Below are 15,439 nucleotides of genomic sequence, written 5' to 3'. Positions count from 1 at the left end.
TAACTAACTATGTAATTGAAATTGGAAGACAGCTTAGGCCAATAGAACATACACTGCATTTGAAGGTGAACCATCTGATTTAAATTCTTGTTCCAGCATTTAATAATCAGATGATTATTGGAAATTTACTTAAAATTTATTAAGCATATAATAATTACAGTAATGACTAATACCTATTCCAGAAAATCATTATATGGCTAAATTTAGGTGGAAGACTAAAAAACATTTTGCATGTAAATCTACATAGTAAAAGAATTATTATTGTAAACTGATTTGAATAATGTCAACCATATATATTTAAGCCTTTAAATTTATACATTTCATTTTGAAACATTCAATTTTTAAAACCAGAGGGTAAAGGACAGGGATTTGATATGGGATAATTTCTCATAAAGCTAAGTACTTATCTCTTAAAGAATAATTTTGCAATGTATCATTAGCATATCTTGCATAAAGTTGCTTCATGCTCCTGTCCACTAATAATTATCTCTGATTACAACAACCCTGAAGGGAATTATCTAAGCCTAAATTATCAGAAGCTTTACAAAACCGGCATACTTGGTCCATTCAGGGAAATATACTTAAAAAGAACTAAATGGAAGAATATAATTTCTCATTTGAATAGAGGCAAGTAGGAAATAAAGTCAAGTGTGGAACTAAACGTATCACTGCCTTCAAAACCATGACTAAATTATGAAGTTTAATTACTATGTTTATGGTACCAGAGTCTCAAGATGTTAATGGAAGCCCCATTTAACATCTAGGTTTATGTCAGTAATACAAATCTAAGTGGATTACCTATTGTATAGCTTCATTTTACTATTAAAAATTGTCTCTGTGGGCCGGGTGCTGTGACTCACGCCTGTAATCCCAGCACTTTGGGAGGCTGAAGTAGGCAGATGACTTCAGGTCAGGAGTTCAAGACCAGCCTGGGCAACATGGTGAAACCCCTGTCTCTACTAAAAGAAAAGAAATGAAAATTAGGTAGATGTGTGGCAAATACCTGTGATTCCAGTTACTCAAGAGACTGAGACACAAGGCTCACTTGAACCCAGGGAGGCTGAGGTTACAGTGAGCAGAGATTGTGTCACAGAACTTCTGTCTGAGGGACAGGACAAGATTCTGTCTTAAAAAAAAAAATTGTCTCTAAGTGCAAATATACTCTGCATCTTATCTTTACACATTCTCTCCCCCATCCCTGCCATTCTCTGTTGAATGTGAAATAGCCTGCATTTCCAAATTAAAAGCAGGGTCTTGAAGAGAGATTTGTACACCAATGTTAACAGCAGCACTGTTCACAATAACTGAAAAGTGGAAACAACCCAAGTGTGTTGGATAAATGAATGGATGGACAAAATGTGGTATGCAAGCGAATATTCCGTGGCTGTGAGAAGAAAACTCTGACACATGGTATGAACATAAGACTCAACATGGACAAACCTTCAAGAAATTATGCTAAGTGACATAAGCCAGTCACAAAGGGACAAATACCATACGATTATTCATATGATACTCAGAGTGGTCAAATTCAAAAAGCAGAAAGTATTATAGAAGGGTCGTTGCCAGCAGCTGAAGGGAGAAGAGAATCAGGAATTATTATTTAAGGCTACAGTTTCAGTTTTGTAAGATAAAAAGAATTCCGTAGATAGGCCGGGAGCAGTGACTCACACCTATAATCGAGCACTTTGGGAGGCCAAGGCGGGTAGATCACTGGAGGTCAGGAGTTTGAGACCAGCCTGGTGGTGAAACCCCATCTCTACTAAAACTACAAAAATTAGCCAGGCATGGTGGTGCATGCCTCTAGTCCCAGCTACTCGGGAGGCTGAGGCAGGAGAATTGCTTGAATTCGGGAGGTGGAGGTTGCAGTGAGCTGAGATCACTCCATTGTACTCCAACCTGGGTGACAGAGCAAGAGAGTCCGTCTCAAAAAAAAAAAAAAGAAAGAAAATTCTGATAATAATAGTTGCATTACAATGTGAATATACTAATGCCATGAAACTGTATACCTAAAAGTTTCAGGTTACGTATAATTTAACACAATTTAAAAAATATTCTGACATACACGCACCCAGAGATACCATGTGTAAATGTGGGTAAACGTGGTTTTGTTAATTCTGGAAGTAAATACATAGAACTTATTAATGGTGCTACCTCTGAGAATGAGAGTTAGTGTCAAAAATATTTTTAATGTATCTTAAACTTCTAAATTCTTAAAAGAATACTGATTCTATGTATTAGGTATAATAAAATTGATATAAAACACTATTTTATGGACTGATGAGAAAAAAGATAGGAAAATAACTGTTTATATAAAAGACCTTTCTACCCAGGAATACTATAAAAGCTTACTATTAAAAAATGACATTTCTTAAAAAAATAAATAAAAAAGAAAATTGTCTGAGTTTCCTTTCCTATAATGTATAGCTTCAAGAGATAAAGATTGCCCCTAATTATTCATTTATTCATTCAGCAAACTATTACCAAGAGTTTCTATGGGCAAAGCATTCTGTCAAGCATTGGGAATGTGGAGATGAACAAAGTAAGATACCTTCTTTCAATTAGCATACAGATTAGAGAGACATAAGATATATAAACTGTGACATAAGAAAGTATAAAAACCATGCCAAATAGAGGGTCCAAACAATGTGTTAAAGAAACAGAGAAATGTGTGTTTACTACTACGTGAATATGCTGGAGAAGACGTCAGGGGAGAGACAATATTTTATGACTCTCGCTGGATTCAAAAAAATAATAAACCAAGGACCTGTGCACAGTTTTATCCTAGTTTCTTTGAATTCTTTGGTTAATCAACCCCTGAGGACATTTACTAAGTCCACAGAGATAATAACAATGACTAAACATCATTTACTACCTGTATATCAAAAAAGGACACACTGAACATGTTAATGTAAATATTTGCATAAATATTCCTGGGTAATTAGGAGGTATGAATTTGGTCTTATTTGACATGATGTGTGAATATCATTGATTGGCGCATGTGCTTTTTTATTGCTTTTTTTTTTAATCTCTTTTTTCCTCAGACTACAGATAATTGTGTTGAAGAATGGTGACAACACTGCAAACATTAGACTGGATGGATGCAAACTTTAGACTGGACTGGTCCCAGAAAAAGGAGCACTTGGCAGAGAAGAGCAGGTACATCAGGGCTACATTTCCAAAAAAGAATAAGAAAATAGCAAGGTGGGAAGCACAGGTAGAAAACGCCTTTTGGCATCCACCAGCAGAGCAGTTTCTTAGGATCACTGCAATAATCAGGATGTAAGCCAAAATCACAAGCATCTCCACAGCATATACAATATTCACAACTTTGATTAATACAACTGTGCCAGTGTCCACACACGCTAGATTCAGGATAGGATCAAGGTCACAGAAAATATTCTGGATTTGATTTGGACCACAAAATGGCAGTGTGGATATCCAAGCAATCTCAGGCAGCAGCGTGAAGAAGCCACAGATGCAACAACCTAGAGTCACCTGAGTGTGGTGCTGAGGTGCCACGATTGTGGGGTAGTGAAAGGGATTACAGATGGCCAGGTATCTGTCCATAGCCATGGTGGTGAGCAAGCAAACCTCAGTGATGACGAGGGAGTGAAAGAAATACATCTGCAAGAGGCAACCATCCAGGGAGATGGTCTTCTGATCATTGGCTAGGTTGAAGAGCATCTTGGGGATGGTGATGGTGGTATACCAAATCTCTAGGAAGGAGAGGACACTGATGAAGAAATACAAGGAGCTGTGCAGGCATAAATCCAGTTCGATGGCAAAGAACACCATAAGACTGCCAATGATGGTGAACAGGTAAATGAGGAGCAGAAGGACAAAAAACAAAAGCCAGCCAGGCGCGGTGACTCACACCTGTAATCCCAGCACTTTGGGATGTTGAGGCGGATGGATCACCTGAGGTCAGGAGTTGGAGACCAACCTGGCCAACGTGGTGAAACCCTGTCTCTAGTAAAAACACAAAAATTAGCTGGGAGTGGTGGCAGGCGCCTGTAATCTCAGCTACTCAGGAGGGTGAGGCAGGAGAATCACTTGAACCTGGGAGGTGGAGGTTGTAGTGAGCCGAGATTGTGCCATTGCTCTCCAGCCTGGGTGAAAGAGTGAGACTCTGTCTCAAAAACCAAACAAAAACAAACAAACAAAAAACCCCAGCTCACCCTCCTGCAAGCAAGGAAAGCCAGTGAATACAAATTCAATCACTGCTGTCTGATTCTTATTTATCATCTTCTCAGTTGTGAGGCAAAAAAGAAATGAGGCTCCCGGATGCCTAGTTTAGAAAACTAATTGGATATTCAATTTATTAATTTATTACATTTTCATTAGTTTATTCAAATATTTAGCAAGTGCTCACTTTGTTCCATGTACTGTATACTATGCCAGAATGAAAAGGGCCGCTATTCTAAAAGCTAGCATTCCAAATACATAAGTTGCTGCATTTGTCCTAGCCAGCCACACCATGAGATTCACCTCCAGTAGAGGTGTCAGGGAGTGAAATGGACTCCATGAGGGTTGTTAACTTTGGTGGTTTAATGCTCTATTTTGGGCTGGTTGGCGTCCTGCCAGGAGGTGGCGCTTTCCAAAGAGCATCAGCTGTGGTGGTAGTATGCAGAGGAACTGGTGGTGGGTGGGGCCCTAGAACTCCCAATGTTATAAGCCCTTTGCCTTCGGCTACCAGAGTGGGTAGGGAAGGACCATCAGGTGGGGGCAGGGCTAGGCGTGTATGAGCTTAGACTGTCCCTGGGGCGTCTAACTACGGCTGCTGTTGGGGATGGGGGTGAGGTTCCCAGGTCAATGGAGTTGTGTACCTAGGAGGATTATGGCTGTCTCTGCTGAGTCATGCAGGTTGTCAGGGAAGTGGGAGAAAGCTGGCAGCCACAGGCCTCACCCAGCTCCCACACAAATGAATGACTGATCTCACTACTTCCACTGTGCCCTCGCAATAGCCCCGAGTCTGTTTCCAGGTAGTGGGCAAGCAGGGCTTGAGAACCTGCCCCAGGCTACCCGCCTCAGCTTCCAAAGAAAAGGGCTTGGTTCTTCCCCTGCCTGTGGAATCTGCACACCAGATTCGAGCCCTCCCCCAAGTTCTGACCAGGAGGTTTCTCACCCCATTCAAATTGTTACAAAGTTCAGCTGGGGATTTCTTTCTCCCTGTGGTGTTTTTTCCCCTGCTCCTGTGGCCACCCTCCCAATGGATCTCTGGTTACTTACTGGATAAGGAAAAGTCAAAGAACTATTTTAGTTTCTTCTATTTCTTAAGCCCCAATTCCCCCTGAATTATGAGATTCTGGACATCAGAGAATAAATCTTGGACCCATGTTGTTTCAACACTTAAAACACTTTCCAGCACATAGTAGATAATATGCACATTATCTACCTCTGAGTTGGGATGGGAAAATTCTGATGATTCTGGGGAAATTGTGCTCCTATATTCTGATGAGCCTTTTTTGCCAATGGGAGTGGCCTCCCTACCCACAGTGATATCAGTCTTTCCACTTCCTTCTGAGGTAATTAACCTTGTTTTGCTGAGAAAATTGCCCCTGAAGCGATTGCCATGCAAAACAACACAGATTCTCCTCAGGACCCATCCCCACTATTCCTCTTTTCTTCTAGACCTAGAGTTAGACTCAAGACCCAGGAGGTCTCCAAAGGTGAGGTATAAATATGCAACTCATGAAGAAGTGTGCTACATTGTTTAAGCTCAAGTTTATACAATTAGAAATCTAGAGAACATATATGAGAATAGATAATAAGGATGTGGAAAAATAGTGGAAGGAACATAAAGTTGGATCAAGTCAAATTTATTGATATGGGCTCACTAAGCAGAGATTTTGAATTTAATGTTGCAGCTCAGGGAGTAGGAAAGGGCTCTAATAGTTTGGTTGGTTGGTTGGTTGGTTGACTGGTTGAAAGATGGCCCAAAAGATGACCCACCAAAAGCAGAGGAAATGCTTGAAATTGGACTGTTATTCCACAGATTCTACAGTGAAGGGAAGGAAGAGCATGTCTGGTATACAGGAGATTCTTTAGGATGTCTTTTAGTATTTCCGTGCCCTGTGATTAAGGTCAATAAAAAATAACACCACAATACAGAAAGGACTACTAATGACCAAGATCCTTGAGGAATTAATGTTTGGGTCACCATATCACTTAAGAAGCTATGACCAACTGACGTGCTTGATGAAGGCAAAGTGAATACAGAATGAGTAGTAGAAGAAGGTAGTTATAAATATTAGCTATGATAACATGACTAGTTATAACAATGGAAACTATAATTATAATTGCATTGCCAGGAGTGTTTCTTCCTTATTTTGTTGTGAACATGTTTATATATACACACACACATATATACACACACATTAGCAAATGTGCTTTCTTCTCTTACTTTTATAAGACACATTGCTTTATATCAATATTTAATAACTGTTAATTTTACACCATAATATTTAAGTTATGAGATATTAAGAAAAAAGTAAACATCACTCAAGGACTTTACTGACTCTTCTGATCCATTGAAACCCTAAATAGAACAAAAAAGTAAAGGAAGGGTAAATTTGTTTTTGTTTTGAGACGGGATATTCTTCTCCTTCTGCCTTTGGACACAGGGTGCTCCTCATTCTCAGGCCTTTGGACTTGGACCTGAGTTTATACTATCGGCTTCCCTTGTTTTGAGGCCTTCAGACTTAGGCTAAATTGCGTCACCAGTTTTCCTGGTTCTCTAGCTTATTATATGCAGCAGATCGTGAAGTTCTTGATCTCCATAAGCATATAAGCCAATATTTACAACACATCTTTGTAGATAAATAGATAGACATTCTATTAGTTTGGTGTCTCCAAAGAATGTTAGATAATACATCTCTCTATTTCTCAAGAATATAGCTAGAATATTAAAAAATGTAGCATGGTGGTTAAGAGAAATGCTTTTGAACAAGCACAGACCTGGGTTCAAATTATAACAGCCTCTTACTAAATGTGTATCCTTGGACAAAAGCTTAAGCCCTATAAGCTACATTTTCCTCCCTCTTAAAGTAGTACTGATATCAATACCTATTGCAAAGAATTTCTATAAAGTAACATATGTGTATGTGTGTGTGTATGACAATGTCTTAAATGTGAAGAGTGCCCAATAAGTGGAAAATTGCATTAATATTATTATCAATAAATATAATTACAATTGTGAATATACTACGGTGTAATAGTCAGGGTTCTCTAAAGGGACAGAACTAATAGGATAGATGTATTATTAAAGCGTATGGACACACTATCACAAGAAGAGGTACCAAGATCGGCCATTTGCAAGCTGAGGAGCAAGGAAACCAGTCCAAGTCCCAAAGCTGAAGAAGAACTTGGAGTCTGGTATTTGAGGGCAAGAACCATCCAACACAGGAGAAAAGTGTAGGCCAGAAGACTAAACCAGTCTAATCTTTCCACGTTCTTCTGCCAGCTTTTATTCTGACTGCACTGGCAGCTGATTAGATTGTGCCCACCCCGATTGAGGGTGGGTCTGCCTTTCCAGTCCACTGACTCAAGTGTTAAATCTCCTTTGGCAACACCCTCACAGACACACCCAGGAACAATGCTTTGCATCCTTCAATCCAATCAAGTTGACACTCAGTATTAACCATCACATATGGTATTTTATTATTACTAGTAAAAATTTGATTAATAAATGCAGGAAATTTTAGGTAAAATAAATATATTTAAAACTACCAGGGAATAAGTTAGCAGCTTCTATCCTCCCCAGGCCAGAAGGCGCATGTTTCCTTAATCCAGTGTATTCACTAAGAGCACATTTACAAGGTAACGGGAACATCAACACACGATGAACTTTTTTTCTGTTTTATTTTCTCTTATTTTTCCCTCAGTTTGGAATATTTTTTCATTACCTGCATGCACACACACAGAACTAGCAAAATTACTTTATGTTCGTAATTTGAAATGAAGGTATGTTTAATCACAGAAGGTTTTAAAGCAGGCTAATAAAGCAATCAGATCTAAGTTGTCAGAACAGCTCAGTTTGCAGTGGGGAAAGAAGCTTGAAGTTGAGAAAGTATGCATGGAAAGCAGGTAGTGTTAGCTATATTAATTTTTAGGGATATTGATAATATTTAGGAAATGATTGTTGCAAAACTTAAAAGTGGAAAGGACAGAGAAAAAATGGTGTGACCCTTTCATATAATGGAGCTTTATGTGTATCAGCTCTGTAACAATATTGCACTTACAGTAGCATCAATTAGTCAATAAATTATAAAACAATGACATTTTCATGTCATTTGAAGAAGATTAAAATACTTGACTTAAACTCAGTGATACTTCTTGCATTTCTTTTTCCCTCTGTCCTCCTGTTCTTAAACTAAGTATCCCCTAAAGCCTTTCTTTTATCCAGACCTCCTGCACCCACAATCAACAGGTTTTCTCTGATTTTCTTCTCTTCTGTATCCCAACTTTTATTTGATAGCATTACCCCTTTTTATAAGGTCTCTCCTTAACTTCTGTCTTTCCATTTGATTTTAAAATGTCATAAGATTTAGGAGTAAAAGTAATGAAAAGATTGTGGCACAAAAGTGGGGAAATCACACTGATAGCTACAGGGTTTGTATTGGCAGGCTAGAGAAGGGTAAAAATTTATTAACATTTGCACAGTAATAAGCTTTATCCTATCTTAGCTGAATCATGAGCCCTGGAGAAAATCGCTTTTATAGAGCATGTATGACATGAAGACTCAGCAAGAGAAAGAAGCATCACCAAGTTAGGATAGAAATGAGTTTGGAATCCTAAAAGCCAAAGAAGAGAGCCTGAAAGAGTTGTTGCCTAACACAATTGATCAATTGTGTAAAACAATCAGAGTGCAGCATGATGGTAGGTTGGTTTATTCATTCAACAGATAGTTTTTATGTTTATTACTTAACATGTACAATGCATATGATCACAGTGAATGCAGCATCTGAGTTTTTTTATTTATCATGAAAAACTGATTATTTAATGAGTAATTTAATTAAATCACTTAGTGATCAATACTTGGATACTCAATTTAAAAATCTGAATCTTTTTTCAACTATAGAAGCTGAAGGCACCATGGATAAAACTTGGTCTTATGAAGGATACTTTTTAAATGACCATGTCTTACAGACAAATATGTTAATTGCTTTAAAATTAAGGTAAATATTTATGCAGAACATTTCAACACGATGAATTTACTACGAATAACTTGAGTGGCAGAAAGTTTAATTAATAAAATCAGGTTGAAAAATATGTCTAATTGAGTAAAGACTAAATAGAAGCTATTGACTTTAGCTACTACTGAATTTTTTTTTTTTTTTTTTTTTTTTTTGGCTTTGGGGGACCGGTTTTAATAAAAGGCTGATAGGAAAAAACAGATTGCTGAGAGCTGAAGGTGAAGAGAAACCAGCAACTATACAAGATCTCAACTAAAAGATCTTACTTGAGGTCCCTGGTCTTATGGAAAAAAAAAATCTTAGCTTGACCTATGTGCTTTTTTATAGCTTCTTTTATTTCTTTATTCCTCAGGCTATAGATAATGGGGTTGAAGAAGGGAGACAAAACTGCAAAGGCCAGAGCAATGGCTGTATCCCAGAACAAGGAGTAGGTGGCAGAGAAGCGCAGGTACATGAGAGCCACACTACCAAAAAAGAGCAAAAAGACTATGAGGTGAGAGACACATGTGGAAAATGCTTTGCGGCGGCCTCCAGATGAACGAATACATAGAATTACAGCCACAATACCAATGTAGGATATGAAGATGAGCATCACAGCTGTTATAATCTCCACTGCATGGATGACATCCACTACCTGAATCATGACAATGGCTCGTGTGTCTGTGCAGGCCAGGCGCAGCACTGGGAGGAAGTCACAGAAGATATGCTCAGGGTGATTCGAACCACAAAATGGCAGTGTAGAGATCCAGACAATCTCAGGAAGGGGTGTGATAAAGCCACAAACACAGCAACTTAAAGTCAGTTGGGTACATAGCTTGGGTGTCATGATAGTGGGATAATGAAGCGGGCTGCAGATGGCCAGGTAGCGGTCAAAGGCCATAGCTGTCAAGAGACACACCTCACTGATGCCGGTGGAATGGAAGAAATACATCTGTAGGAGACAACCATTGAAGGAAATGCTCCTCCTCTCACTAAGCAGGCTAGATAACATCTTTGGAATTGTGGCTGTGGTATACCAAATCTCCAGGAAAGAAAGAGCACTGATAAAAACATACATGGGAGTGTGGAGATGAGTATTCAACTGGACCATTGTGAGGATGACCAGGTTTCCAGCAACAATGAAAGCATAGATGAAGAGCAGTGGAACAAAGCAGACAATAGACTTAACCCAGGAATAAGGGAAAGCAGAGAAGATAAACTCCTGAGCAGTGGTTCGACTGGGGCTCTCCATCTCCAAGTTGGAAGTGAGAGTTTCAATTTTCAGTGCACTCAAGTCTTCTAAGAGGCGTCTACTATCGGATAAAGAAATACACTTACAAGAAGCCAGCCTCTGGATAGAGCCCTATAATGGGGATAGAAAGGAAGACAAGGAAGAAGGACATGGTCCATATTCCATAGTTGCTTACGACTTAAGTTGTAGTGTGGGAAAAATCCAGTCGGAAACCACAGTCAATATTTTGGATGAGAAATTATCAAATATTAACATGCATCAGAATCACCTGGAGGGTTTGTTAAAACTCAGATTTCTGGTCCTCATACTAAGAGCTCGTTCCTAATCTGTAGTTCTGAGGTAGGGCCCAAGAATTTTCATTTCTAACAAATTGTCAGGCAATGGTGGTCCTGCTGGTCAGGGGACTATATTTTAAAATGATTTTATTTAGGCATATATAGAATTAGACAAGGCATTGAAGGAATAACAAATAATTAAGAGGATGTTCTTTTCGATATTTAAATCTTATTGATTCCCTAATAATCTCCCCACACTGTTCCAAATATTTTTTTTCAAGCTCCCAGTTTACTGGATTCTTGGCATATGATTTGACTGGCATATTTTTATGATAAAGACAAAGCCATTACTGGTGAATTCTTTCAACCCTCTTTCTCTGTCTAATAACTCTCCCTCTCTTCATATGTATGTTCTTAACCATAATTCAGAGAATATTTGGAGAAGAAAAGCTATGGCAATAATCGTAAGTTATTTTACTTTCTTTTATAAGATGGTCTATTCTATCTCCTTCCTTTCCTTCTCTTCTACTTCTTCTTGGTAAGGAGATCTTGAAGTAATTTATGAAAACTAACTATATTAATAAATAAATGCTTAATATGGTTGTACACTTGCTCTGGTACAATTGAATGAGGGTAGTTAGAAGGAATGGCAGAGCTGCAATGCCCTGTAGAATACAATTTAAACTGCACATGCACACATTATAGGATATTGTCCTATTAATTTATTCTCTTTTCAGAATGTTTGTTTTACTTTATTTATCTCTTCTGCAATCAAACATGCATGTTTCTTCTTATCTTGGAAGAAAATGCTATTTCTATTCAGATTATTTCCCTCCTTTGTAGCAACTGCATTATTTTTCTAATGTATAAAAGGTATTTATTCTATTCATTCTTCCTTGAATCTCTTTGAATAATTTATCCACCCTCGACTTCCCATATCTCTTTTCTTAAGGTATACCAGTGACTTTCTCATTGAAATTTAATGGCCTCCCTTTGTCTTCATTGCCACTAACTTCCAAAGGTCAATTGCCCAATGTTTGAAACTCTCTCCTTTCTTTGCCTATTTGATGCCATGCTATCCTGGTTTTCCTCATTGGTTATTCAATTTTTTATATCCCAAGTGTAAACATAACACCAAATTGTGTGATCATTTTCTCTTTACTCTATATTTCCTTTCACATAGAAGAATCTATTGTTTCAAGATCTTATTTATTCAAGATTATTTATCAATTTGTATTGGCCTTCTATTCTCGGTAGTTATTATGACTCCAGAATTCCTTGTTTTTGATATCTCTCATGAGCTCCACATTTTCTTCAGGACTCTCTTACTTAGAAACCTCACCTTGAGGTTTCTAAGTAAACCCAAATGTACATCCTCACCTATTATGGGCTGTTACATTGTGTCCCCTGAAAATTTGTAGGTTGAGTTTCTAACCTCCAGTTCCTCGGAATGTGACTATATTTGGACATACAGTATTTTAGATAACAAAGTTCAAATGAGGAAATTAGGGTGGCCCTTAATCCAATAGGGCCAGTGTCCTTACAAGAAGAGGAAATTGGCTGGACGCGGTGTCTCACGCTTGTAATCCCAGCACTTTGGGAGGCTGAGGCAGGGGGATTATGAGGTCAGGAGATTGAGATCATCCTGGCTAACACAGTGAAACCCCGTCTCTACTAAAAATATAAAAACAAAATTAGCCAGGCATGGTGGTGGGCGCCTGTAGTCCCAGCTATTCGGGAGGCTGAGGCGGGAGAACAACGTGAACCCGGGAGGTGGAGGTTGCTGTGAGCCGAGATTGCACCACTGCACTCCAGGCTGGGCGACAGAGCAAGACTCAAGATTTGAGAGGAAAACAACTATCCCTATAATGGCTCCAATTAGGTAAAGCAGTTTAGGCTGGTAATTAGGGAAACCCTAGTCCCAGGGAACTCCAACTCACAGAGCTGTGGGCATCAGAATAAATGTTCTTTTTAAAAACTTATTTTTTTCTGTGGCACTTTTTGTTGGATTGAATTTTTAATGAATCAAAATGCTAAAATCCAAGACCCAGATTTGAGGGATGTTCATACAGTAGAGGGAAGTAGATAATGAAAGGAGGGAGCTAGACTTACATCCTGTTTGTTTCCAGGACATTCTCCCCACCTTAGAAAAAACAGTTGGTCTTCCACATCTTCCATCTACTAGTTCCTATTCAAATTTGGGGCCAATATTTTATCTAATAGTGTTGATTTTCTCTTGTTTTACTTTCTTTATGCACAGAGGTCAGAGACATTTCTAGGCAGAGAAACAACAGTCAGGGAAGTTTCCCAAGGCTACAGCAGATTAACAGCATTGTGTGCTAGTTCTATGCTAGTCCTATCAAAATGGTTTCCACTTTCCTTCATTTATTCATGAAAATTTTGAGAATAAAACGATTAATATGATATGATTCCCTTTATAGTAAAATCAATATCTAATATAAAATATAGAAATCCTGACAAATTTGTATTTTGCAAAATCTTAATCTCCCAAGTAGATATCAAAACAAAGTGCTGGAAGGGGGCAATTAATTCTCCCTCACGAATTCAAAGGAGGCTTGACCAAAAATAACTACATCTGAAAGAACATTGCTAAGATCCCTGACCTGGAAATGGTGAGATGAAGATCCAATTTCAGCTCTGTTCAACTCCCAAAGAACACACTCTTGTGTAGGTAAGGATCAGAAGAATGAAAAGCAGAAGGCGTGCCTGAAGGCAGGCGTGTGCTCCCTTCCTATGCTCTGCAGAGCTGTCTCTGCGTAGGTGCCGTCTTAGGAAATCAGGATCTGACAGACAGATCTTACCTTTCATTTTAGGAAGCAAGGTCCCTGTTTCCTTTTCTAGCTCTTCTCTCTCTATTGACTTTTAACACCGTTTAGAGGTTTGTTTTATAAAATTCACAAAGTCGAGGTCCTAAAGTGCTGGGTTTGTTCACTTTTAATAAAAAATATCTGTTATTAAAACCAAACAAACATATACACAATTACGTTCAGAAATACGACTCTTTCTATGCTTTCCTCCTGTTAGTTTTTTTTTTTCATGTGTGTTTTGGATGGGAAAGGGAAAAGTAAACGGGTAAATTTCTGTGAATTTTCAGACTTGAGATGAGGAGGGTTCTATCAACATAATGAAGACAGCAATGCAATGAATTAACCAAGAGAGTCTGTCTGGCAGTCCACAAGTGATATGGATAAGAAGAGTTGAAGATGAAAGACCGGTGGTTACAGATACCTGCAGAAAACGTTGTTTGTTGACTGAAAGAAAACTAGGCAAACTAGGTCGTTATAAAGATAACCTTAATAATAAAAGATAACATCTATTAAACACTTACTCTGGGTCAGGAACTGCATGTACTGTGTAAATTCATTTAAGAACTATGATTATGCCAATTTTACAAATGAGAATACTGTGGTATAGAGAGGTTAAGAATCCTTCCTAGGGTCACACAACTAAGAAGCGTTACAATTAGAGTTCTACTCTAGAAGTTTAATGTCAAAGCCTCTGCTGTACTTTACTGTCCTTGTCTCTGTTATTTGAACTGTGTCTTTTTTAACAGAAGAGTGGCTACTGGGCTAAAACAGTTGCCTTAGCTCTGTGCTCCAAGTCATAGAGAATGTTTCAACAAAACCTACTCTCTGTCCCATGAGGGAGAAATGATTAACTACTTTCTCTAACCTGAAGAATGGTAATAAGAAGTATCTTACTTTTTCTGGAATTTTAATAGCATTGGATAAAAAAAGAATAAAATATGGGGTGCTCAGTAATCTGGAAAATAGCAGAGTAGTCCTATGAAAGTAGGCAAATGTGGAGACTCTGGTAGACCTTACAGTCCTTTCATTGTAATTGCTAACACTGTTTAAAATATGTCTCTGGAGGAAACTTGACATGAACTTAACTTACAGGTTATAAAGATAATAGCATAGACTGTTCTTGTCTATTAAAAGAGCTTTTAACATCTATGATTAAAACACTTCAAAATAGTTTCACAATTTTTTATAACCTACTTTATCATTGTCTAATATATTAATCTTATGTGAGCACATGGCTATTCAATAGAGTAGAATTTTTCAGGGGGCTGTCCAAAGTGCTAATCGCATTCTAGCTTTTAGGGAAGATATAGTAATAAAAGATGCAATTGCATATTGAAAGTCTTAAAATGTTTTTACAATGAAATATTTAAGTGTTTTAAAACCTAGAAGTAATGACTTTTATTTAGTTACCTATTCCTGAGTATAAATGTGCTTGAATAGACTTTTCATTATATTTTTAAGGTTTGCATAACTGATTTATAAGAGTTATATTTTTTTGCATAAATTCAAATCACATATATTAATTATTTGACAAAAAAATTTAAATTGAATTGCTTCATTTTTTGAGTATCCTTATGGACATATAGATTTTATAAGCTTATTTTTAATTGAAACATCTATGTTTCCATTGGATTTATTACCTTATATTTTGTTCCAGAGTTTTTTTAATGTAATCATCCTTTGAGCCCTCAAGACAGTACATTCTCTTCTTAAATTTATCCTGCCCTGTGATATGGAGTAAGTTCTTTTTCAAAAAGTTCCAGTTTCCCAAAACAGAGATATAGACCAATGGAACAGAACAGAGTCCTCAGAAATAATACCACACATCTACAGCCATCTGATCTTTGACAAACCTGAGAGAAACAAGAAATGGGGAAAGGATTCCCTATTTAATAAATGGTGCTGGGAAAA

General features: G+C 37.8%; 1 protein-coding gene across 1 annotated transcript; it reads right to left on the bottom strand.

Annotated features, from left to right (window-relative positions):
* Nucleotides 1-9,356: 9,356 nt before the first annotated feature.
* LOC108531908 (olfactory receptor 6K2) lies at nucleotides 9,357-10,466 on the bottom strand. The gene has a single exon (XM_017875544.1). It carries the CDS (start codon nucleotides 10,423-10,425, stop codon nucleotides 9,457-9,459), a length of 969 nt encoding a protein of 322 aa, XP_017731033.1. The 5' UTR covers nucleotides 10,426-10,466; the 3' UTR covers nucleotides 9,357-9,456.
* Between the last annotated feature and the right edge of the window lie 4,973 nt (nucleotides 10,467-15,439).

Source organism: Rhinopithecus bieti, unplaced genomic scaffold, assembly GCF_001698545.2.
Source record: "Rhinopithecus bieti isolate Rb0 unplaced genomic scaffold, ASM169854v2 scaffold_10132, whole genome shotgun sequence".
NCBI classification, from domain to species: Eukaryota; Metazoa; Chordata; class Mammalia; order Primates; family Cercopithecidae; genus Rhinopithecus; species Rhinopithecus bieti.
This window is presented reverse-complemented; position numbering and strand designations above follow the sequence as displayed.